The sequence below is a fragment of the Canis aureus genome, chromosome 32 (genome assembly GCF_053574225.1).
Source record: "Canis aureus isolate CA01 chromosome 32, VMU_Caureus_v.1.0, whole genome shotgun sequence".
Classification (NCBI taxonomy): Eukaryota; Metazoa; Chordata; class Mammalia; order Carnivora; family Canidae; genus Canis; species Canis aureus.
Genome location: NC_135642.1, coordinates 5113705 through 5137111, shown reverse-complemented (window position 1 = coordinate 5137111; position 23407 = coordinate 5113705). Strand labels below are relative to the sequence as shown.

Below are 23407 nucleotides of genomic sequence, written 5' to 3'. Positions count from 1 at the left end.
GAGCACTGGGTGTTATTTTATATGTTGGCAAATTGAACACCAATAAAAAATAAATTTATAAAATAAAAAAATAAATAAATATAAAAATAAATAAAAGTATTTAAAGAGAAAAAAAATGTGTTTTTCTCTATTACATGAAAACTTGCTGGCCTTCCAGGCATTCTTTAGAAGAACTTCACTGAAATATAAACAACATTTCATTTTATCTTGAATGAGACCTTGCAAAAGTAATTTGTTTGTAAGGAACATAAGTGGGACACCTGGGTAGTTCAGTGGTTGAGAGTCTTGCCTTTGACCCAGGTCATGATCCCTGGGTGCTAGGATCGAGTCCCGCATCAGGCTCCCTGCTTCTCCCTCTGCCTATGTCTCTGCATCTCTCTGTGTGTTTCTCATGAATAAATAAATAAAATATTTTTTTAAAAAAGGAACATAAGTGATACCTGGGAAAAATTCAATGAATTTGGGAAAATTTGGGTTCTTTGACTCAAACATTTCCTCTTCTGTAAATATTAGTTTTGAGAGTTCAGATTCCAGTTCTTTTTTAAAATGTATTTATTAGAGAGAGCACACATATGTGAATGGGGGAAGGGACAGCAGGAGAGGGAAGGAAGCAGACTCCTGGCTGAACTGGATCCCAGGACCCTGACATCATAACCTAGCCAAAATCGAGAGTGTGATGCTTAATCGAATGAGCTACCCAGAGGCCTCCTGATTCCATTTCTTAATACTTATTAAATTTCAAAGATTCCATTAAGATAAAAGTCTAATTCAGTATCATAGGGAGCATATATTTTCCCCATTAAAGAGCACTATACATTTTTTTATTGGAGTTCAATTTGCCAACATATAGCATAACACCCAGTGCTCATCCCATCAAGTGCCCCCCTCAGTGCCCGTCACGCAGTCACCCCCACCCCCCGCCCACCTCCCTTTCCACCACCCCTTGTTCATTTCCCAGAGTTAAAGGTCTCTCATGTCTGTCTCCCTTTCTGATATTTCCCACTCATTTTTTCTCCTTTCCCCTTTATTCCCTTTCACTATTTTTTATATTCCCCAAATGAATGAGACCATATAATCAGTTCTTTATAGATCTTGGACACTAGCCCTTTATCTGATAGGTCATTTGCAAATATCTTCTCCCATTCTGTAGGTTGTCTTTTAGTTTTGTTGACTGTATCTTTTGTTGTGCAAAAGCTTCTTATCTTGATGAAGTCCCCATAGTTCATTTTTGCTTTTGTTTCTCTTGCCTTCATGGATGTATCTTGCAAGAAGTTACTGTGACCGAGTTAAAAAAGGGTGTTGCCTGTGTTCTCCTCTAGGATTTTGATGGGATCTTGTCTCACATTTAGATCTTTCATCCATTTTGAGTTTATTTTTGTATACGGTGTAAGAGAATGGTCCCAGTCATCAAAAACATCCCAAGACACAGAAGTCCAGAGCCAGATGGCTTCCCAGGGGAATTCTATCAAACGTTTAAAGAAGATACCATACCTATTCTACTAAAGCTGTTTGGAAAAATAGAAAGAGATGGAATACTTCCAAACACATTCTATGAGGCCAGCATCACCTTCATTCCAAAACCAGACAAAGACCCCACCAAAAAGGAGAATTATAGACCCATATCCCTGATGAACATGGATGCAAAAATTCTCAACAAGATACTAGTCAATAGGATCCAACAATACATTAAGAAGATTATTCACTATGACCAAGTGGGATTTATCCCTGGGATGCAAGGCTAGTTCAACACTCGGAAAGCAATCAAAGCGATTGATCATATCAGCAAGAGAAAAAACAAGAACCATATGATCCTCTCAAGAGATGCAGAGAAAGCATTTGACAAAATATAGCATCCATTCCTGATCAAAACTCTTCAGAGTGTAGGGATAGAAGGAACATTCCTCAGCATCTTAAGAACCATCTATGAAATGCCTACAGCAAATATTCTCAATGGGGAAACACTGGGAGCCTTTCCCCTAAGTTCAGGAACACGACAGGGATGTCCACTCTCACCTCTGCTATTCAACATAGTACTAAAGGTCCTAGCCTCAGCAATTAGGCAACAAAAAGAAATAAAAGGCATTCAAATTGGCAAAGAAGAAGTAAAACTCCCCCTCTTCACATATGACATGATACTGTACATAGAAAACCAAAGACTCCACCCCCAAGATTGCTAGAACCCATACAGCAATTCAGCATACAGCAATGCGGCAGGACACAAAATCAATGCCTAGAAGTCAGTGACATTTCTGTACACTAACAAATGAGACTGAAGAAAGAGAAATTAAGGAGTCAATCCCATTTACAATTGCACCCAAAAGCATAAGATACCTAGGAATAAACCTAACCAAAGACGGAAAAGATCTATACCCCAAAAACTACAGAACACTTCTGAAAGAAATTGAGGAAGACACAAAGAGATGGAAAAATGTTCCATGCTCATGGATTGGAAGAATTAATATTGTGAAAATGTCAATGCTACCTAGGGCATTTATACATTTAATGCAATCCCTATCAAAATACCATGGACTTTCTTCAGAGAGTTAGAACAAATTATTTTAAGATTTGTGTGGAATCAGAAAAGACCCCAAATAGCCAGGGAAATTTTAAAAAGAAAACCATATCTGGGGGCATCACAATGCCAGATTTCTGCTTGAACTACAAAGCTGTGGTCATCAAGACAGTGTGGTACCTGTACAGAAACAGACACATAGATCAATGGAACAGAATAGAGAATCCAGAAGTGGACTTTATGGTCAATTAATATTCGACAAAGTAGTAAAGACTATCCACTGGAAAAAAGACAGTCTCTTCAATAAATGGCGTGGGAAAATTGGACAATCTACATTTTTTAAACTGAAAACCAGCTGCCTTCTCATTAAAATGTAGAAATGAAAAAAATTAAAATTACTTAAATGAATTGTATTTATATTACCTTTAGTAAACCGTACCTATTCTACTAAAGCTGTTCAAAAAGATAGAAAGAGATGAAATACTTCCAAACTCATTCTATGAGGCCAGCATCACCTTAATTCCAAAACCAGACAGAGACACTACCAAGAAGGAGAATTATAGACCCATATCCCTGATGAACATGGATACTAGACAATAGGATCCAACAATATATTAAGAAGATTATTCACCATGACCAAGTGGGATTTATCCCCAAGATGCAAGGCTGGTTCAACACTCGTAAAACAATCAGTGTGATTCATCATATCAGCAAGAGAAAAAACAAGGACCATAGGATCCTCTCAATAGATGCAGAGAAAGCATTTGACAAAATACAGCAACCATTCCTGATCAAATCCCTTCAGAGTGTAGAGATAGAGGGAACATTCCTCAGCATCTTAAAAGCCATCTACGAAAAGCTCACAGCAAATATCATTCTCAATGGGGAAACACTGGGAGCCTTTCCCCTAAGATCAGGAACAAGACAGGGATGTCCACTCTCACCACTGCTAGTCAACATAGTACTAGAAGTCCTAGCCTCAGCAATCAGGCAACAAATAGAAATAAAAGGCATTCAAATTGGCAAAAAAGAAGTCAAACTCTCCCTCTTCGCAGATGACATGACACTCTACTAGAAAACCCAAAAGACTCCACCCCCAAGATTGCTAGAACTCATACAGCAATGGATTCAAAATCAATGCCCAGAACTCAGTGGCATTTCTATATACTAACAATGAGACCAAAGAAAGAGAAATTAAGGAGTCAATCCTATTTACAATTGCACCCAAAAATAAAGGATATAGTTTTATAAATTATGTTTATGCTTGATTTATATGAATGAAATAGGTTTTTGAAGTAAAATAATAATGTATATTCAATCTTATGTTTAAGAGTTTATGCTGTTGTTTGGGAAGGAGATTTATGATATTTATCATATTTTCAAAAAAATCCATAGTCAAAGAATGTTATGAGTAACTGAGTAGCTATAACTGGTGCAGTTAACCAGATTACATACTTTCTGAATTTCTTAACATATTCATTTTCACTATTTATTATATTTAACATAACATTTTTATAAAATACCCAACAAGAAATTCAGTTTCATAGTAGGATAATCAAATCACCTACCATTGAAAAAAGAATGAAATTAATAAGCCTTTTAATGAATTCCACCTCCCTAATATTTTGGTACTGCCAGATGGTTAAGAGAAAATCATGCAGTGCTTAGTCTTTTATTCAAGAAGAGGAATCATAAGGCTGGACCTCATTCCTTGAATAGAATACAAGGCAGCCTGCATGGTATAGAGTCAGGAAACATCGGAAAGATCTCTTATTTGTGCCCCTGTTTTACATCTAGTCTGCGAAGTCTCCTTTCTCACTATTGATGGTATTATATCGTAAAATTAGAAAGAAGTGTGTATATATTCTTGGAAGAGGTAACTGATGTATTTAAATTTAGACATCAGTATAAATTACTGTTATGCTTTGCTTAATGGAAAGTAAACTTTGAGAGTAGAAAAGAGCAAAGAATATCAGGTCTCAGAAGAACCAGAATGCTATGGAGAGAGTAAAGATTGAGGGGTGGGAGAAGGGGAAATTCCCAAGGTTTTTTCAATATTTTACTTAATGATGCTTTATTATGTTTGGGTTCAGAAAAGGTGAGATGGAATTGGGAAGATAAGAAGGCAAACAACAAAAAGTAAATTTAGTGTTTTTATCCTTGGCATAAAGGAGAGAGTAATGTTTATGTCTGTCTAATTGCCTTTTATGAATTGAGGAGTTTGGGGGGGGAAAGACCTAAAAACTTTGATCAATATTAATAAATCCCCTAGTCATCCCTAGAAATCAGGGTAGAGCTCCAGAGGTATTTCAGTGTCCAGGTTACAGTTGAGTTGTATGTTTATCATTGATTCATTGTCACTAAGAACTCCATGTTTGGTCCCAATGCAAAGACTTGCATAGCTTCTTATAGAACGGGCTAAAGAGTCTGTGTTTTCAGAGTAAACTGATCACAGAAAGATCATTAAGTGAAAGATTTAAAATGCAAGCTCCTGATTATGTATAATTCATTTTAAAGCATTGTTAGTTATTAGGAAACAATATGGGATAGGCATAATGTTGGGGGAGGGATTTCATAATCTAAGAATCTCCACTTAGGTATACACACTTAAATCAGTGGAATGGCTATTTTCTGGGTGGGTAAATTCAGTTTCACATTCCTAAGTATTATTTATCTATCTAGATTCTTCAGGCATATAAATGAGGAAACTCATAAGACCAGGAAAAATACTTAAATTCATGCTCACCAAAGAATCAGGTACTCATTTTTTCCCTATCATATTCCTATTTACCAGCAACTAAGGCCATATTTACCTGCAACTAAGGCAGTGAAAGCATTTATACTATCCACATATAGTCATTCTACATTTTATTTCCAAAACCAGTAATCATGATACATTTTTCCGTATTTTTTTACATTTAGCTTTTGCTTAGATGATACCTGGAAAGGGCCTAGTTAATATCCATCAGATATTCTCTATTTCATCTTCTTCATCACTTCCATCATAGTTGAGATATGGCACAAGAATACATTGAAAATATTTATAGACAGAGTATTGATTTGAGGAATTTGAAGGGATTGTGTATTAATAAAGAGAACTCCTCACTGCTAGTGGAATTTCAGAAATTTTCTTGGGCCTCAGGTAATAGGTCATAATATTCCTCATGGCAGCCTTCATATCCCTGTTCCTTAGTGTATAGATAATGGGGTTTAGAATGGGAGTGAACACAGTGTAAAATATGGCAAGAAGTTTATCCACAGGGTAAGTGGTAAAGGGCCACACATAGATGAAAATGCAAGGTCCAAAGAACAAAATTACTACAGTGATATGGGCAGCCAGTGTCGAAAATGCCTTGGCCATTGCAGCGGAAGACTTAAACCAGACAGTGACAAGAATAATGATGTAAGAGCCAACTAAGAGAGAGAAAGTGCTTACGGAGAGAATACCACTATTGACTACAATGAGTATTTCAATGATGTAAGAGTCCAGGCAGGCAAGTTTGGTCACTCGAGGAAGATCACAAAAAAAGCTGTCTACTACATTAGGTCCACAAAAAGGTAGGGTCACGGTAAACGATAACTGACTTAATGTGTGCACCAAGCCCACAGCCCAGGAGACTATTACCAGGACAGTGCACGTCCTTTGACTCATGATGACTACATAGTGTAGAGGTTTGCATATGGCTACATATCTATCATAGGCCATGGAGACAAGTAGTACCATCTCTCCTCCAGTAAAAAGGTGAATGAAGAATATCTGAGCTATGCAGCCATTGAAGGAAATGGTCTTATGTTCACTCAGGAAATCTACAATCATCTTAGGGGTAGCAAAAGAAGCCTGACAGATGTCCACAAAGGAGAGATTTCCTAGGAGGAAGTACATGGGGGAGTGCAGACTGTTATCAGAAGTTACTGTGATGATTATGAGAAGGTTTCCCAGCACAATGATGACATATAACACAGAGAAAAAAACAAAAAAGAAAAGCTGGAGCTCCTGAGAACTGGAGAGTCCCAGCAATACAAATTCAGACACCACTGAAGAATTGACCTTATCCATGGATCCAGGCTGTAAACAGGCTCTGCAACAATCCTAAGGGAGGAGAAATAGGAAGGGATCAGAATTCTGAATCACACAGACTTTTAATGCAAAAGATTCTAAGATCCCAGATGTAATATGCATTTGCTGAATAAAAAATTGTCAAGAGATCATGATAATATATCTGGAGAGAAGGAAGGAGCTTAGGACAATGTTTAAATAACACTGAAATTTTTTGTCTTCTCATTAGAACCCCTTGAGTTTTGGATAGTCTTAATAATCTGTCACACAATAGTAAACAGGCTTATCTATGAACTTATTCATGATCACAAGACAGGAAGAGTCACTCAAAGCCAGTTCTGTGGGCTCTGTAGATTGGCAAAAATAATTTGCATATATTGTTTTTGTGGTCATCTTCCATAATTAACTGTAGTAAATCCTTAAGTATAACATTATCTTTAACTCTTCAAGAGGTATTTGTGGCTTAGTGTTTATTGTGTGATGTAAAGTCACACTGATTGTTTGACTGTAGACCGTTTTTTTTGAGCTTTGATTCTACATGTCAAAAAAGATAGGAGGGTAAAAATGCCTACTTTATGGAAGGTTTTGAAGTTTAAAAATGGTAGTTTATGACTTTCTTGTATCAAAATAATTATAATACAATAGATGTTCTTAATATGTTAATACCCCCATAATAACAAATTTTTACCTTACTGCTATTGTAGGAATCATAAAGAATTGAGACAATTCCTACTAAGAGATACTGGTATATATTATCCAGGTCTATAGTTAAACAACTCAGTTTGTCAGTGACTCATCATGTAATTTCTTAAAATGCATATTATAACTTTACCTTAATTATCTAAAACTAATTTCTACTCAATTATTTAGAAGCAGTACCTAAACTTTCTTATGCATTTTCTTTGCAGATCAAACTTAGGCTGAGGCCAGAGAATTGTTAAGAGAATAGATCCTACAAATTCTAATTGTAAGGAGAATTTTTTCCTTTTATTTTTATTGTGTCTGTATAAGATGGTGGGTATTAACTAAATCTATTGTAATAATTATTCCAAAATATATGTAAATCAAACCATCGTGCTGTATACCTTAAACTTATACAGTGATGTGTATCAGTTATTTCTCAATAAAACTGTGAAGAAATTAGATTTAGGCCAATTTATGCTTCCTTGTTTTACTATTATCAATGGCCTTATTAATACATCTTTATAACTGATGAAAGAATAGTTATTGTAGGGGTTTTTGCATAAAGAGATAAAAAATAATTGAGTTAAAATGTCTTATACTCCTAAAAATATTTTTTGGGGGAATCAGAATAATCCTAATAATCCTAAAAAGTAATCCTGCATCTCTTTTTTTTTTCCTATAAGGATGCAGCTCTGCTATATAAATCTAATTTCATTGAACCAGAAAAACTTTCAAGAAGCTTTCTTAGGAAACCATATTCTGACAATTAATTTGACTATAGTTTTAGTAAGGAACCTGAATGTTATGTAATCTTAGTCCCATGTAAGGACACAAATATCTTTTACTGCCTGTTTATTTCATACATGAAACCAGTCTTCTTAAGTCCCTAGGATACACCCTCAAGTCTTTTTTTTCACCAGCTTTATTGAATTATAGTTGACAAAAGTTGCATACATGTGATATTTTGACATACATATACAGTGTGTTGTGACTGACAATCAAGCTAACATATCTATTACCTCAAATAGTTTCCTTCCTTCCTTCCTTCCTTCCTTCCTTCCTTCCTTCCTTCCTTCCTTCCTTCTTTCCTTCCTGTGAGAACACCTAAGATCCACTCATAGTAAATTTCAAGTATATAATATAGTATTAGCTGAAGTCACCATGCTGCACACTAGATCTGCAGAATTTATTCATCTTGCATATCTGAAACTTTATATCCTTTGATCACCATAGCCATTCATTTAGATGGATGTTGGAGGGAAGCAGAATATACAAGCCCAAAATATATCACTTTGGCATATTGATTATTTTGAATTAAAGTTACTTGAGAAATAGCCAGTGCAAGAACAACTTTGACCCTCCTTTGTTTCCCTGAAAGCAGGAGATAAATGTCTCATGTGAAAGGTACCTTCCCTATACTACAAGGCTAGAAGGCATCCTTATCACCAATGTAGGGAGTTTAGGGCTGAGAAGTCCATATAAACAAATATTATTACTTCTTCACTGATTTAATATCTTAAGCCCAAACCTCATTGTATTGTCAATGCTTCACAAACTTACTATTTCTTTTTTAAAAGATATAAAACCAGGGCAGCTCCAGTGGCCCAGCGGTTTAGCACCGCCTTCAGCCCTGTGGTGTGATCCTGGAGACCTGGGATTGAGTCCCATGTCAGGCTTCCCGTGTCTCTGCCTCTCTCTGTCTCTGTGTCTGTCATGAATAAATAAATAAAATATTTTTTTAAAAAAGATATAAAACCTTCCTACTTTGGCCAGTTTTTTGAGTCTCATATTTTTTATGGGACTTCCAGGCATACGAAATTAAATTCGCTTTTCTCCTATTAATCTGTCATATGCCAATTTAATTATTAGATCAGCTGAAGAACTTAGAAGGGAAGAAGGGAAAACTAAATATTTTCCACTCCTACAATGTAATTTACATGCCATACAGGGAAGCCCTCAAGTACAGAATCATTTCCTGTACTTGCTAGAATGTTCAGAAAACTACATTTAGTCCACATACACCTTTTGCAGACTCTGGAGTCAGAGCAAAAAATTAAGGTGATTCATAAAAATTAAGTGAATTCATTAACAATAATGAATCAGTATTTATAATACCATTAAGAACAATAATTGAGAAGATTCTGAAATATACTGTAAATTATATTATTTCTTTATCTTATGTGTGATTCTTTCTGTTTTCCCCACCTCATTTTTTTTTTAGATTTTATTTTTTCATGAGAGACACAGAGAGAGGCAGAGACACAGGCAGAGGGAGAAGCAGGCTCCCTGCAGGGAGCGTGATATGGGACTCTATCCTGGGACCCTGGGGTCACGCCCTGAGCTGAAGGCAGACCCTCAACCACTGAGCTACCCAGGTAGCTTTCCCCATTTCTAAAATAAAGTTGTTCTTCCTCAGATTTATGGATTTGTCATGTAAAATGAACCCTACTTAATGAAAATGTTTATTGTATAGATGTAATGTATATAAATTAACAAATGAAGTAGATTTTTTAGTGAGTGATAAATAATAACTTTAAAATCTGAAAAATAATGGAAAAGAAAGCTTGGACTTGTTGAAACCCTGCTAGGCAGCATCAATTGAATTAGATGTTTGTGTTTTTGTTATATCAAGCGATCTGTACAATAGACCTAAAGGGAAATCATTATTTTCCAGAGCTACAGAGGAGAAAACCAAGGATCAGATAAATTTAGTAATCCCCAAGCAATTTATGTAAATTAATTAAATTTTCCCATAATATTACATGGTAAACACAATCCCATTTTGCAGTAAGAAATCAGAATAACAGAGATGATAAATAACTTACCTAGAGTTTTGTACCTGGAAAGTCAATGAACTAGAAATTGAACCCAGACCTTTGACTTCAGGGCTAGCTCTCTGAGTCTACATTCTACAGGTTTATATCTGAATGATGTGAAACCCATACCATTTGTACTGTGCTGTAATTGAACAGTTCCTCAGTATATGTTCTTGGTTCTCATCTTTCTGCCAACTATGAAATACTGGTTCTTCAGGCAGCCCCGGTGGCCCAGCGGTTTGGCATTGCCTTTGGCCTGGGATGTGATCCTGGAGAACCGGGATTGAGTCCCATGTCAGACTCCCAGCGTGGAGCCTGTTTCTCTCCCTCTCCCTCTGCCTGTGTCTGTGCCTCTCCCTCTCTCTCATGAATAAATAAATTAAAAAAAATACTGGTTCTTCACTTAGCCAGGTTCCTCAACCTGGGCACTACTGACATTTGTGGTTGGATAATTCTTTGGTTCTGAAGCAGTCTTGTGCACTGTAAGATGTTCAGTAGTATCCTTGGCCTTGCCCACTAGATGCCAATGGCATTTACCTCCCCATTGTGATGATCAAGACATATCTAAGACATTGCAAAGTATCAGGGAAGGCAGGGTCACCTTGAGTGAGACTCTCTGACTTAAGCCATCTTTAGCTGGCATTTTTAGTTTCAGCCACTGTCTTTTAATCTTTGCATTTGCTGACAAAGAACTCTGACTCATCCGAGAAATAAGAAAAAAAGATTTCCTAATTCTTCTGCCTCTAGCTGCTTTTCTGACTATTGAGACCTTACCACCCTCAATTATTCCTTTTGATGCCACAATAAGGAAAACTTTTTTATTTATAAATTTATTTTTTATTGGTGTTCAATTTGCCAACCTGTAGAATAACCACCCAGTGTTCATCCCATCAAGTGCTCCCCTCAGTGCCCGTCAACCAGTCACCCCCAGCCCCCGCCCACCTCCCCTTCCACCACCCCTAGTTCGTTTCCCAGAGTTAGGAGTCTCTCGTGTTCTGTCTCCCTTTCTGATATTTCCCACTGATTTTTCTCCTTTCCCCTTTATTTCCTTTCACTATTTTTTATATTCCCCAAATGAATGAGATCATATAATGTTTATCCTTCTCCGATTCACTTGTTTCACTCAGCATAATACCCTCCAGTTCCATCCACGTTGAAGCAAATGGTGGGTATTTGTTGTTTCTAATGGCTGAGTAATATTCCATGTATACAAAGGAAAATTTTTTAAATCAAATGTTTTGAAAGACCTGGTTATGATAGCTAATTTTGTTTTAAGTGAGGCAACTCCTGGTATTCCTCTTGAAATTTTTATATTATATATTTTAATTAATACTATTAATTTATTATTTGCTTAATTTATATTATTATTCCTTCATCCATGCACTGCTCCTTATGAATAGATTTCCATTGAGGACCTAGCATAGCTTTCCAGATTTAGTCCTTCCCCTTCTGCATACGTTGTACTTGTTCCCTTTTACTTTATGTTCTTTTTATAATAGATTTTATTTATTTATTCATGAGAGACACACACACAGAGAGAGAGAGAGAGAGAGGCAGAGACAAAGGCAGAGGGAGAAGCAGGCTTCATACAGGGAGCCTGGTCTCCAGGATCACGCCCTGGGCTGAAGGCGACGCTAAACCGCTGAGCCACCCTGGCTGCCCGAAACTTTATGTTCTTTTCTTTTCTTTCTTTTTTTTTTTTTTAAAGACACATTTATTCAGCGTCATGATCAGACTACTACATTTAGCAATCAACAGCATGGGTACAAAAAAAATCTACATTAAAACCCTTTGTTGGAATGCTTTATACTTTCCACAGAACAGAAACTAAAATAACCTGTTATACAATTAGTCACAAATACAGTCCTTGAGTTTTTTGCCCATACACATGAGTATTGTCTAAAACACGTCTTCTTTGTAGCAGCTAGGCCCTGCCACCACTGTGCTTGGCTGAGTTCACAAATCTGTTGTAGCCTGTAGTTTCCCTGTCACTTCTCTGGCTCTCCTCTCCTGCTAAGCTTTGTTTCCCGGCAGTAATTAAAACCTTCTGCCACTGCTATAGCTGCTGCTGCTGCTGCTGCTGGAACCGCCATAGCCACCTTGGTTTCATGGTTTGGCAAAATCTTGGCCTCCACCACCATAGGGGCCTCCCTAGGAGCCTCTGCCTCCAAAATTTCCTCCTTTCATGGATCCAAAATTTGAGGATTGATTGTTGTAATTGCCAAAATTGTTATAGCTTCCGCCACCTCCAAAGTTGCTTCCATCATTACCAAATCCGTGATAGCCATCCCCACTGCCACCGTATCCACCACCACCTCGACTGCCACCAAAGCCACCTCGACCACTGAAGTTCCCTCCAGGACCAAAGTTGTCATTCCCACCAAAACCACCTCCACGACCACTTTATGTTCTTATTCGTCTCTTTGTTCCCTCTCTTCCTTGGCATTCTATTCACCACTGTGTGATGACCACTGATTTTGCAGTACCATTTCTCACTATACTCAGTAATCTAAACATGTTTCTGACTATTGCATAGCCGTCTCAGACCATAGCTCACAATTTCTCTCCTCAGGTCAGCTATTTCCTCTTTAAACTTTTCTTCACTATGTAACTGTCACTATTATTCTCCAGGTTGTGAAGTTTTACTTTTTCCTGGATCTCATTCTCCCACTTGTAACATCTCACCACTCCTCAAAGTAGAAAAGCTAGTAAAACTTAAAGTCCTTAGCATGACAGCCAAGCATATAATATGGTCTGGGTTTACTTATACCCCTTACTACTCTCTAGACAAAACCAGACTATTCAACATTTACTAAGGTGGGGGACAGTTTCTGTTCATTTTCTGATACCCTTCACAGATAACCTTTGAAGGTTTGAAAGCCTTCCTTGAGGCATAAGTTGAAATTTCTCTTCTTGTTAATGTCATATCACTTTGCTTATATGTAGATTATGTGCTCTCCCAAAGTAAGAGTTTTTGTATAGACATTCTTCCCCTGCCATATTCGGTGCTCCTTGTATTCTCATGCTCCTTTTGTATCTTTCACAGGATTTGGTATATAGATGTGATTGGAATATTTTTCATATATGTATTTTAGTATTAGCTGAAATATGTATCACTTTATATCTATCATTTATTTGAGCTTTCACCTTATAATCTAACGGAGACTTTCCCAGTGAATGACTGAACTCAGCAAACCGTAGGCCATGTACATAAACTTCATTTCTATATGGAACAAGAATATTTTATCTCATTAGTAATATAAGCTCATACTTAAGTCATTAAAACCAGTGCAATAATCAAGCCAACAAATGCAAAGGGGACAAAATAAACCTTTTGAATCATAGCATTAGAGAAAATTGATTATTTGTTGTATTAAAAGTAAACCACATTTTGTTTACCAACTTTTTACAAAGTGATATAAGTGAGATACATAAAAGGGAAGAAAATTTCACTCTAGTTCTATTAAGTTAGATTCTATCTGGTCTACTTCAAATGCAGAGTAAGTAAAATAAATCATTAATGAAAAGATATACAACTATACACCTATGACCTGATTTTGGTATTTAACCTCCCATGATTTTTTGGGTTAGCTTTACTGCATAGGCATATGTCCACAAAGAATTATATGGCCTTGATTTACATGTTTATTTGGTTGCTTTAGGTGATAGGTGAGACTGTCATAATGGATTTTTTTAGGTACAGACTCTGTCATAATCTCCAAAGGTAACTCCAGCTTCATACATAATTTCTCACAAATTCTTTTAATCATGCTGAGATGCACGAACATCCTCACCTTGATTCACTTCCTCTGACTTCTAATACATTTTTCTCTCATTTATAGATCTTCTCTAAGGTACAAGCTTCATAACTTAATATGTAACTGGACACAGTCTATTTCTGATGTTACCTTTTTCAGATATAGCCTACCTGATATAATGCATGTCAGAGATGTAAATTGAATTCTTCAGTTTTTCTGTTGTGGGATTAGTCTCTGTTGAGTACTGGTATTTATAGATGCCTTTTTCTTTTGTCAGATTGGAGTAGTACTATGGTTTTATCTAATTGATCAATTGAAGTTTGGAGAGCTAGTAATAGATGGCCAACTTTCATTTACCAATGGGGATTATTATTAATACCTTCAACTACATATTCCCAATGGAAAAAAGTAAGTAATATCCCACATTGTTGACAGTTACAAAAAGGATCCACAGGAGAAAAAGGCAGGGTCATTCAACCCTTGTGTAGAGTAAAATATCTTCTGTGAATTCTGTACAGTTGAACCAGCTACTCTAGGGGAAATGTGTGCTAAAATACATTATTCTTGCCTCAGTGAAAAATGTTTTGGCTTTAATGGAAGGACATGCTGTGTCTTTGCTACCTGAACATGTGATAGGTATGGAGAAAAGGGTAACTAATTGGAACTCAGAGGACATGGATCCTTGTTCTCAGTTCTGTCAAGAACTAAGAATAAGTTATGGGACAAACTTAACTCTCTGATTCTCAGTTTACCCTTGTATAAAATGATTTTAAATATTTCAAGTATACTGAAAATAAAGATAACTATGAATTTAATATCTTTATGTTCAACTTTGTGAAATTTTAATGTTTTACCATATTTCCATTATTTTTATTAGGAATAAAACATTGTGAAAAGTATTAGGATATACTACCCCAAAATATGCCACTTTGGCATATGAATTGTTTTGTGCTGAAGGCAACTGAGAAGAAACAGATATAAGAAAAGCTCTCTACCTTCCACCTATTTGCCTAAAAGCCGGACATAAATTTGTAAAGGCGTTCCCCTGTCCCTCTCTACCAGGAAGGCAGAAGTTAATCATCACAGACTACCCTAGATCATGTTCAGTCCAGAGAGGGCACCAAAGGAATCAGTATAACAAAACTGACTAAAAGGCTAGTAGGATTATCTTTTACTCGTTCCTCCATATATTCTCCTTTCCAAAATTTGCTGTCCTCGGAGCTCAGAGACATTTCCTTTGTCTTGTCACTTCTTTAAAATGTCTAGTTCTAACCTGAGGGTTGTTAGAGGGAAGTGGATGGGGGATGGACTAAATGGGTGATGCATGTTAAGGAGGGCTCTTGTCAACCAGAAAAACTGTGGAACAAAACAACAAAATCAGGAGTTGGTTCTTTGAAAAATTAATAAGATAGATAAATCATTAGCCAGCCTTATTAAAAAGAAGAGAGAAAAAACTCGAATTAATAAATTCATTAATGAGAAAGGAGAGATCACTACTAACACCAAGGAAATACAAACGATTTTAAAAACATATTATGAACAGCTATACACCAATAAATTAGGCAATCTAGAAGAAATGGACACATTATTGGAAAACCACAAACTGCCAAAACTGGAACTGGAAGAAATAGAAAACCTGAACAGGCCAATAATCAGGGAGGAAATTGAAGCAGTCATCAAAAACCTCCCAAGACACAGAAGTCCAGGGCCAGATGGCTTCCCAGGGGAATTCTATCAAACGTTTAAAGAAGAAACCATACCTATCCTACTAAAGCTGTTTGGAAAGATAGAAAGAGATGGAGTACTTCCAAATTCATTCTATGAGGCCAGCATCACCTTCATTCCAAAACCAGACAAAGACCCCACCAAAAAGGAGAATTATAGACCAATATCCCTGATGAACATGGATGCAAAAATTCTCAACAAGACACTAGCCAATAGGATACAACAGCACATTAAGAAAATTATTCACCATGACCAAGTACGATTTATTCCTGGGACTCAAGTCTGGTTCAACACTCGTAAAACAATCAATGTGATTCATCATATCAGCAAGAGAAAAAACAAGAACCATATGATCCTCTCATTAGATGCAGAGAAAGCATTTGACAAAATACAGCATCCATTCCTGATCAAAACTCTTCAGAGTGTAGGGATAGAGGGAACATTCCTCAACATGTTAAAAGCCAACTACGAAAAGCCCACAGCAAATATCATTCTCAATGGGGAAACACTGGGAGCCTTTCCCCTGAGATCAGGAACAAGACAGGGATGTCCACTCTCACCACTGCTATTCAACATAGTACTAGAAGTTCTAGCCTCAGCAATCAGACAACAAAAAGACATTAAAGGCATTCAAATTGGCAAAGAAGAAGTCAAACTCTCTCTCTTCACTGATGACATGATGCTGTACATAGAAAACTCAAAAGACTCCACCCAAGATTGCTAGAACTCATACAGCAATTTGGCAGTGCAACAGGATACAAAATCAATGCCCAGAAATCAGTGGCATTTCTATACACTAACAATGAGACTGAAGAAAGAGAAATTAAGGAGTCAATCCCATTTACAATTGCACCCAAAAGCATAAGATACCTAGGAATAAACCTAAACAAAGAGGTAAAGGATCTATACCCTAAAAACTGTAGAACACTTCTGAAAGAAATTGAGGAAGACACAAAGAGATGGAAAAATATTCCATGCTCATGGAGTGGAAGAATTAATATTGTGAAAATGTCAGTATTACCCAGGGCAATGTACACATTTAATCCGATTCCTATCAAAATACCATGGACTTTCTTCAGAGAGTTAGAACAAATTATTTTAAGATTCGTGTGGAATCAGAAAAGACCCCAAATAGCCAGGGGATTATTAAAAAGAAATCCATAGCTGGGTGCATCACAATGCCAGATTTCAGGTTGTACTACAAAGCTGTACTATCAAGACAGTTTGGTACTGGCACAAAAACAGATACATAGATCAATGGAACAGAATAGAGAATCCAGAAGGGGACCCTCAACTTTATGATCAACTAATATGGACAAAGCAGGAAAGACTATCCACTGGAAGAAAGACAGTCTCTTCAGTAAATGATGCTGGGAAAATTGGACATCCACATGCAGAAGAATGAAACTAGACCACTCTCTTGCACCATACACAAAGATAAATTCAAAATGGATGAAAGATCTAAATGTGAGACAAGATTCCATCAAAATCCTAGAGGAGAACACAGGCAACACCCTTTTTGAACTTGGCCACAGCAACTTCTTACAAGATACATCCATGAAGGCAAGAGAAACAAAAGCAAAAATGGTCTATTGGGACTTCATCAAGATAAGAAGCTTTTGCACAGCAAAGCTAAAAGACAACCTACAGAATGGGAGAAGATATTTGCAAATGACGTATCAGATAAAGGGCTAGTTTCCAAGATCTATAAAGAACTTATGAAACTCAACACCAAAGAAACAAACAATCCAATCATGAAATGAGCAAAAGACATGAACAGAATTCTCACAGAGGAAGACATAGACATGGCCAACATGCACATGAGAAAATGCTCTGCATCACTTGCCATCAGCGAAATACAAATGAAAACCACATGGAGATACCACCTCACAACAGTGAGAATGGGGAAAATTAACAAGACAGGAAACCACAAATGTTGGAGAGGATGTGGAGAAAGGGGAACCCTCTTGCACTGTTGATGGGAATGTGAACTGGTGCAGCCACTCTGGAAAACTCTGTGGAGGTTCCTCAAAGAGTTAAAAATAGATCTGCCTGATGACCCAGCAATTGCAGTGCTGGGGATTTACCCCAAAGATACAGATGCAGTGAAAGGCGGGGACCCCTTCCGCCCCCCCCCCCCCGCCATGTTTATAGCAGCGATGTGGACAATAGCCAAACTGTGGAAGGAGCCTCGGTGTCCATCGAAAGATGAATGGATAAAGAAGATGTGGTCTATGTATACAATGGAATATTCCTCAGCCATTAGAAATGACAAATACCCACCATTTGCTTTGCTGTGGATGGAACCTGAGGGTATTATGCTGAGTGAAGTAAGTCAATCGGAGAAGGACAAACATTATATGGTCTCCTTAATTTGGGGAATATAAAAAATAGTGAAAGGGAATAAAGGGAAAAGGAGAAAAAATGAGTGGGAAATATCAGAAAGGGAGACAGAACATGAGAGACTCCTAACTCTGGGAAATGAACTAGGGGTGGTGGAAGTGGAGGTGGGCGGGGGGTGGGGGTGACTGGGTGATGAGCACTGAGGGGGCACTTGATGGGATGAGCGCTGGGTGTTATGGTATATGTTGGCAAGTTGTACACCAATAAAAAATAAATTTATTTTTTAAAAAAAGGAGGGCTCTTGTGTTGAGCACTGGATGTCATATGTAAGTGATGAATCACTGAATTCTACTTCTGAAAACAATATTACACTATATGTTAACTAACTGGAATTTAAATAAACATTTGACAAAAAAATAAAATTTATAGTTCTTTTAAAATGCTATTTTAGGCCAAGTTCTAACCATCTCTTTGAGTTACTCATTTCTGAGTGCTTCCCCATGTATGTGCAATGCACATGTTAATAACCCCTGCATCTTTTTCTCTTGTTTATCTTTCTTTTGTTAGTTTAATGTACAGGGCCCTAGCTAGTAAACCTAGGATGGGTAGACAGAAAAATTATTTTTTTCCCTCTCTTACAGTTGGTAGTTGGAGCATTTTATACAGCAGCACAAACCAGTTTTCCAGAGTTAACCTGAGTCTGATATTTAACATTCCCATGACTTTTTAAATAATTTTTTGTAATTTTATTCACTCTTTATAATTTTTAACTATAATATAATTTATCCACAAAGACATACGTAGTCTAGATTTGCATGTTTATTCAACTCTTTTGCAACTTGCTGTTTTCCAGTAAATAATTTGTTTGGGACAGTTATCAGTAGTCCCACATATAGTTTTAGTTCATTTTAATGCTGTAGTTATAAGATATAAAGTATACAAATCTTCAACATTATTAGATATTTCCAAATACCCTACAAAATGGTTTTACACATTTGCACTTAGGTTTTTTTTACCTGTATATTGTTTCTCAGCTCTGAATTCACCCTTTATTATATGTTTGTGATGAACAGAATTCCTTTAAGTATTTCTCCTTCTCAGGAGAGAAGTTATTAAATAACATAGAGAGATATTAAATAATGTAATAATAAAGCTATTAACCTCTCTCAGAGGAGGGACCTAGAGGCACATTGTAAGATGAAGAGACTCTCCTACCAGTTCAGGCATGGGCTAGGGCCAGTTGTGTGTATGTGAGGACATCCAGTGGACATCCCAGACACTAACCCAAAATGCAGTCCCTCTCTGACTTTACAGACCCCATTCTGGTGATAACCTTTCCACAGCACTCTCTACACAGAAAGTAGGGCTGCCCACTCTGAAAGGTTTTTGCCCACACCAGAACCTAGAGTTCTTGCACACATACCCTACCCATTGCTGATTACCTGTTTCCCTGCCTGCACAAGGAGTGGCCTAACATAGCCCAGCAGTTCAAGACCACCTCTCATCTGACCAAACCAGTGAATTTCCTTACTAAGCTGTGAGAGAAACCACACTTTCTCCAATGAGTTTAAGCCCTTTTAAGATTGTTCTTATTTGGGCACACAAAAAAATCTATTGATTTTTACCAGTGAGGCACATGTTCACAGGTGTATTGTGATTATTGGCTTTTCCATGGTTATTAATGATTTCTAACTTGTTTCACAAATCATATTTAGTTTTCTTTTGTGAAATGCCTATTTTTTTATTTTTTTTATTTTTTTATTTTTTTTATTTTTTATTTTTAATTTTTTATTGGTGTTCAATTTACTAACATACAGAATAACCCCCAGTGCCCGTCACCCATTCACTCCCACCCCCCGCCCTCCTCCCCTTCTGCCACCCCTAGTTCGTTTCCCAGAGTTAGCAGTCTTTACGTTCTGTCTCCCTTTCTGATATTTCCCACACATTTCTTCTCCCTTCCCTTATATTCCCTTTCACTATTATTTATATTCCCCAAATGAATGAGAACATATAATGTTTGTCCTTCTCCGACTGACTTACTTCACTCAGCATAATACCCTCCAGTTCCATCCACGTTGAAGCAAATGGTGGGTATTTGTCATTTCTAATAGCTGAGTAATATTCCATTGTATACATAAACCACATCTTCTTTATCCATTCATCTTTCGTTGGACACCGAGGCTCCTTCCACAGTTTGGCTATCGTGGAAATGCCTATTTTTAACAGTGGTAAAGAGTATCAATAGTGGTCTTTCTCTTTCACAGAACCCAGATGAACTTGGTTCAGCCAGAAGTATGCCCATCAACAGGACATGAACTAGATAACACGTCTAAGGTAGTTATGCAATGTCTTTCTCCCACATGCTCCTTAGATCTAGCTAATCGTGTTTCAGTTATCCTGTAGAATTAACAAATTTTCTTCCTTGTTATTTTTACTGAAATCTTTGATGGTGATTGTGGAATTTTCCGTTTTCCTTTGTAATTCTTCCCTTTATACATTTTCAGGCACTGTCGTTAGGTTTATACAAGTTTATGAGCATAATCTAACCCTAGAGAAATTTTTCTTTAACAATATACTTTTACCTAAATATATCCCAATAATACTTTCTACATTAAAATGCCTTTTGATTGACATTAGTGTTTTTCCGATATATATTTTTTCCCTTTTTTTTTTTCAGGTTTCTATTGCCATACAGTTTAGAGTGGATTAAAAAAAGAAAAGCCTATTTTCACAAATAAAAGCGAGTAAATTAAGACTCAACTCTCTCTCCTCTCTTACTCTCTTTGTCTCTTTCCTACTTGTACTTATTTGCATTATCATGTTTTTACTATGTTTCTTTTCTTTTTCATTCTTGCTTTCTATTAAATGGATTGAGTTTTGTCTCACTTTTGTTTCCTTTAGTAGTTTGAAAAATCATATATTTTATTTTTACTTCAGTGGCTGCCCTCACAATTTCAACATACATAACAAGTTAAAATTAGTATCTTTATCCCCTTCCCTTAAGGTAAGAAGAATTACTTTCTATCTCTTTAAGAGTAGAGTGATCACATTTCAGTTCACTGATTGATTCCTTTGTCTCTCCCATTCTGCTGGTGAGCTCATCCATTGACTTAGGGTTGTTGTTGTTGTTGTTTTTTCATTTACATTTGATAATCGGTAATAATCAATTATATTTGATTTATTTTTTAAATTTACATTCGGTTCTTTTTTGTATCTTCTATTTATTTGGTAAGACTTTCTATTCTGTTCTTTGCTGAGATGTCCAGTTTTTTTTTTTTTAATTTTTATTTATTTATGATAGTCACACACAGAGAGAGAGAGAGAGGCAGAGATACAGGCAGAGGGAGAAGCAGGCTCCATGTACCGGGAGCCCAACGTGGGATTCGATCCCGGGTCTCCAGGATCGCGCCCTGGGCCAAAGTCAGGCGCTAAACCGCTGCGCCACCCAGGGATCCCAGATGTCCAGTTTTTTAACATTTCTTTTAAACCATTTCATTATTGCTCATTGAATCATTTTTAGGATAGTGTCTTTAAAATCTGGATAATTTTAACACCATATCACCTTAATGTTGGCATCAATTGATTTTCTTTTTTCATTCAAGTTGAAATTTTCTACTTTGTATGATTAATGATTTTTTATTGAAATCTCAACATTATGTGTATTATATTTTAAGACTCTGAACTTCTTTTAAACTTTCTGTTTTAGTTGGCTTACTTTTACATTTTTCTGACAGGTGGAGACAGAGGAACACCACTTTATTACTGCCAGGCAGATATAGAAGTCCTGTTTCCCAACTCTGTTTCCATCAGACCCAAAGGGAGGTGCTTGTTGCTGCTGGGAGGTAAGGAGAGTTCTGGCCCCTTACTAGGCCTCCATTGATTTCCCTGGCTGGAAGGGGTAGGATTGCCTTTCCTATTGTCACTGCTAGTCACTCACACCATGGGAAGAGGTGCTGATTCCAATCTGATAAAAATGAAAGTTCAGTTTCCATACTTGGCCTTCTCTGACATCTCAGTGTGCAGGGGTGCTGGGGTAGCTTGTTACATCTTGGCTGCCAGTAGGAGCCTAGGCTACTCATTTGTCCTTTGTTGGTGTAGGTTAGATGGGACCAAAGATTCTTTTGTGGTGTTTGGCTGAAGTAGAGAAGTTGTATAAAATATTTTATCTTTCTAGGCAGCTCCTATCTGGTTGTTTGGCTAGAATGAACAGGCTGTTGTTGGGGTCTTTTTTGGTCTATTCTCACTAGTGTTCCAGTGTTATTGGCATCTTCTGTTATGTCATGTAATTTCTTGGGTCCCTAGGCAGTCTACTTTCTTCTCTCCAACTTTCAGAGGGCTATAGTGTTTGCTTTATATATAAATCAATTTAAATCGGTCAATGACTATAATTAGCAGAAAGACTATGGAAAAGTATGTCTACTTTTTTCCCAGGATAAGAAGTCACTGGCTTTTCTTTTATGATGCAACATTTTCTCCTTTTATATTTGTTTTTTATGGTTAGCATTTTGAATATATTTGCTTCATAATGTGTATCCAATAGATTTATTGCTGATTTGGGAGGAGAGTGGGAAGTTAGTCTGCTATTTGCTCTGCTGACTGCTGTTTATGGAGGGTAGGCTCCTTGTGTGTTTGTGTATTTGCCATAAACTCAATTTCAGCTGAACTTGTATCTATACTCCTTGTGGTCAGTTTTAAGGATGCAACCATTCAAAAAGGTTTTGGTCTTTGCTTTTTCAAATGACCCCCACATTTCAATGACCTATGTATGGTGTTCCAATAGCTAATGTTGATTTTTTTGTTGTTGTTAAAGCTCTTCTGACTATGCAGAGTATAAATGCACACTGCAAACTCATATGTGGACAATCCTATGATCATAATTCCCAAGAGGAATCAATTTTTTCTATTAATAGGCTAGGACAGTGAGGATATTTTGGTCTTTTCTATGTTCCAATGTACCCTCTTCTGTATACTTTCACTAAGGGTCCCAGATAAAAAAAGATCCAATTCTACCTCACACTTTTGCAAGACAAAATTTCCCCATAATGGCCAAAGTACTGCCTATTATTCTCATGACTTGCAATCACTTTCCATCAATTTTCCTCTCTCAAAGCTCCCACTGTTTCAGATGCCCTGAGGTCATTTATTTATTTTAAAGAATGTATCTAGAATTCATAAGTATTTTTGTAAGAGTTTCACAATTACCTAAATTTCAATATTGTCAGTAGTAGAAGTATGATCTTATTTTTCTCATCTACAGATATTTTGTGAGATTCAAATTAGATAATATGTAAAGGTACCACTTACAGATCACACTGTAATTATTGAATATGTTTGGCTTTATCATTGTCATCATTACCATCATTTGACACAATACTATATTAGTTTTTTTTTTAATTCTGTTTCACAAAGGAATCAACAGAGCTTTCTGGAATGGTAAAGTCAGAAAGGGGAAAAGTGAGTCAAAAATTGTTTAAAAATCCTATTCCATAGTACCATTTCTTCTGCTCATTTT

The 23407-nt window shown here is 36.7% G+C and overlaps 1 protein-coding gene and 1 long non-coding RNA gene across 2 annotated transcripts in view; one reads left to right on the top strand and one right to left on the bottom strand.

The window, feature by feature from the left end:
- Positions 1-5424: 5424 nt before the first annotated feature.
- On the bottom strand, positions 5425-6573 carry LOC144303628 (olfactory receptor 4K5). The gene has a single exon (XM_077882077.1). The coding sequence runs from the start codon at positions 6567-6569 to the stop codon at positions 5598-5600; it is 972 nt and encodes a 323-aa protein (XP_077738203.1). The 5' UTR covers positions 6570-6573; the 3' UTR covers positions 5425-5597.
- A 7267-nt stretch (positions 6574-13840) lies between these two features.
- The window catches only part of LOC144303627 (uncharacterized), a 33195-nt gene continuing 23628 nt past the window's right edge, over positions 13841-23407 (top strand). Inside the window, exons 1-4 of the long non-coding RNA XR_013370632.1 lie at positions 13841-13923; positions 14105-14235; positions 20160-20229; positions 21630-21737. This is a non-coding gene — a long non-coding RNA (uncharacterized LOC144303627). The remainder of the gene's footprint in view (positions 13924-14104; positions 14236-20159; positions 20230-21629; positions 21738-23407) is intronic.

Coding starts and splice junctions, on each gene's coding strand:
- LOC144303628 (XM_077882077.1), bottom strand. CDS start 6,569: ATGGATAAGGTCAATTCTTCAGTGGTGTCTGAATTTGTATTGCTGGGA.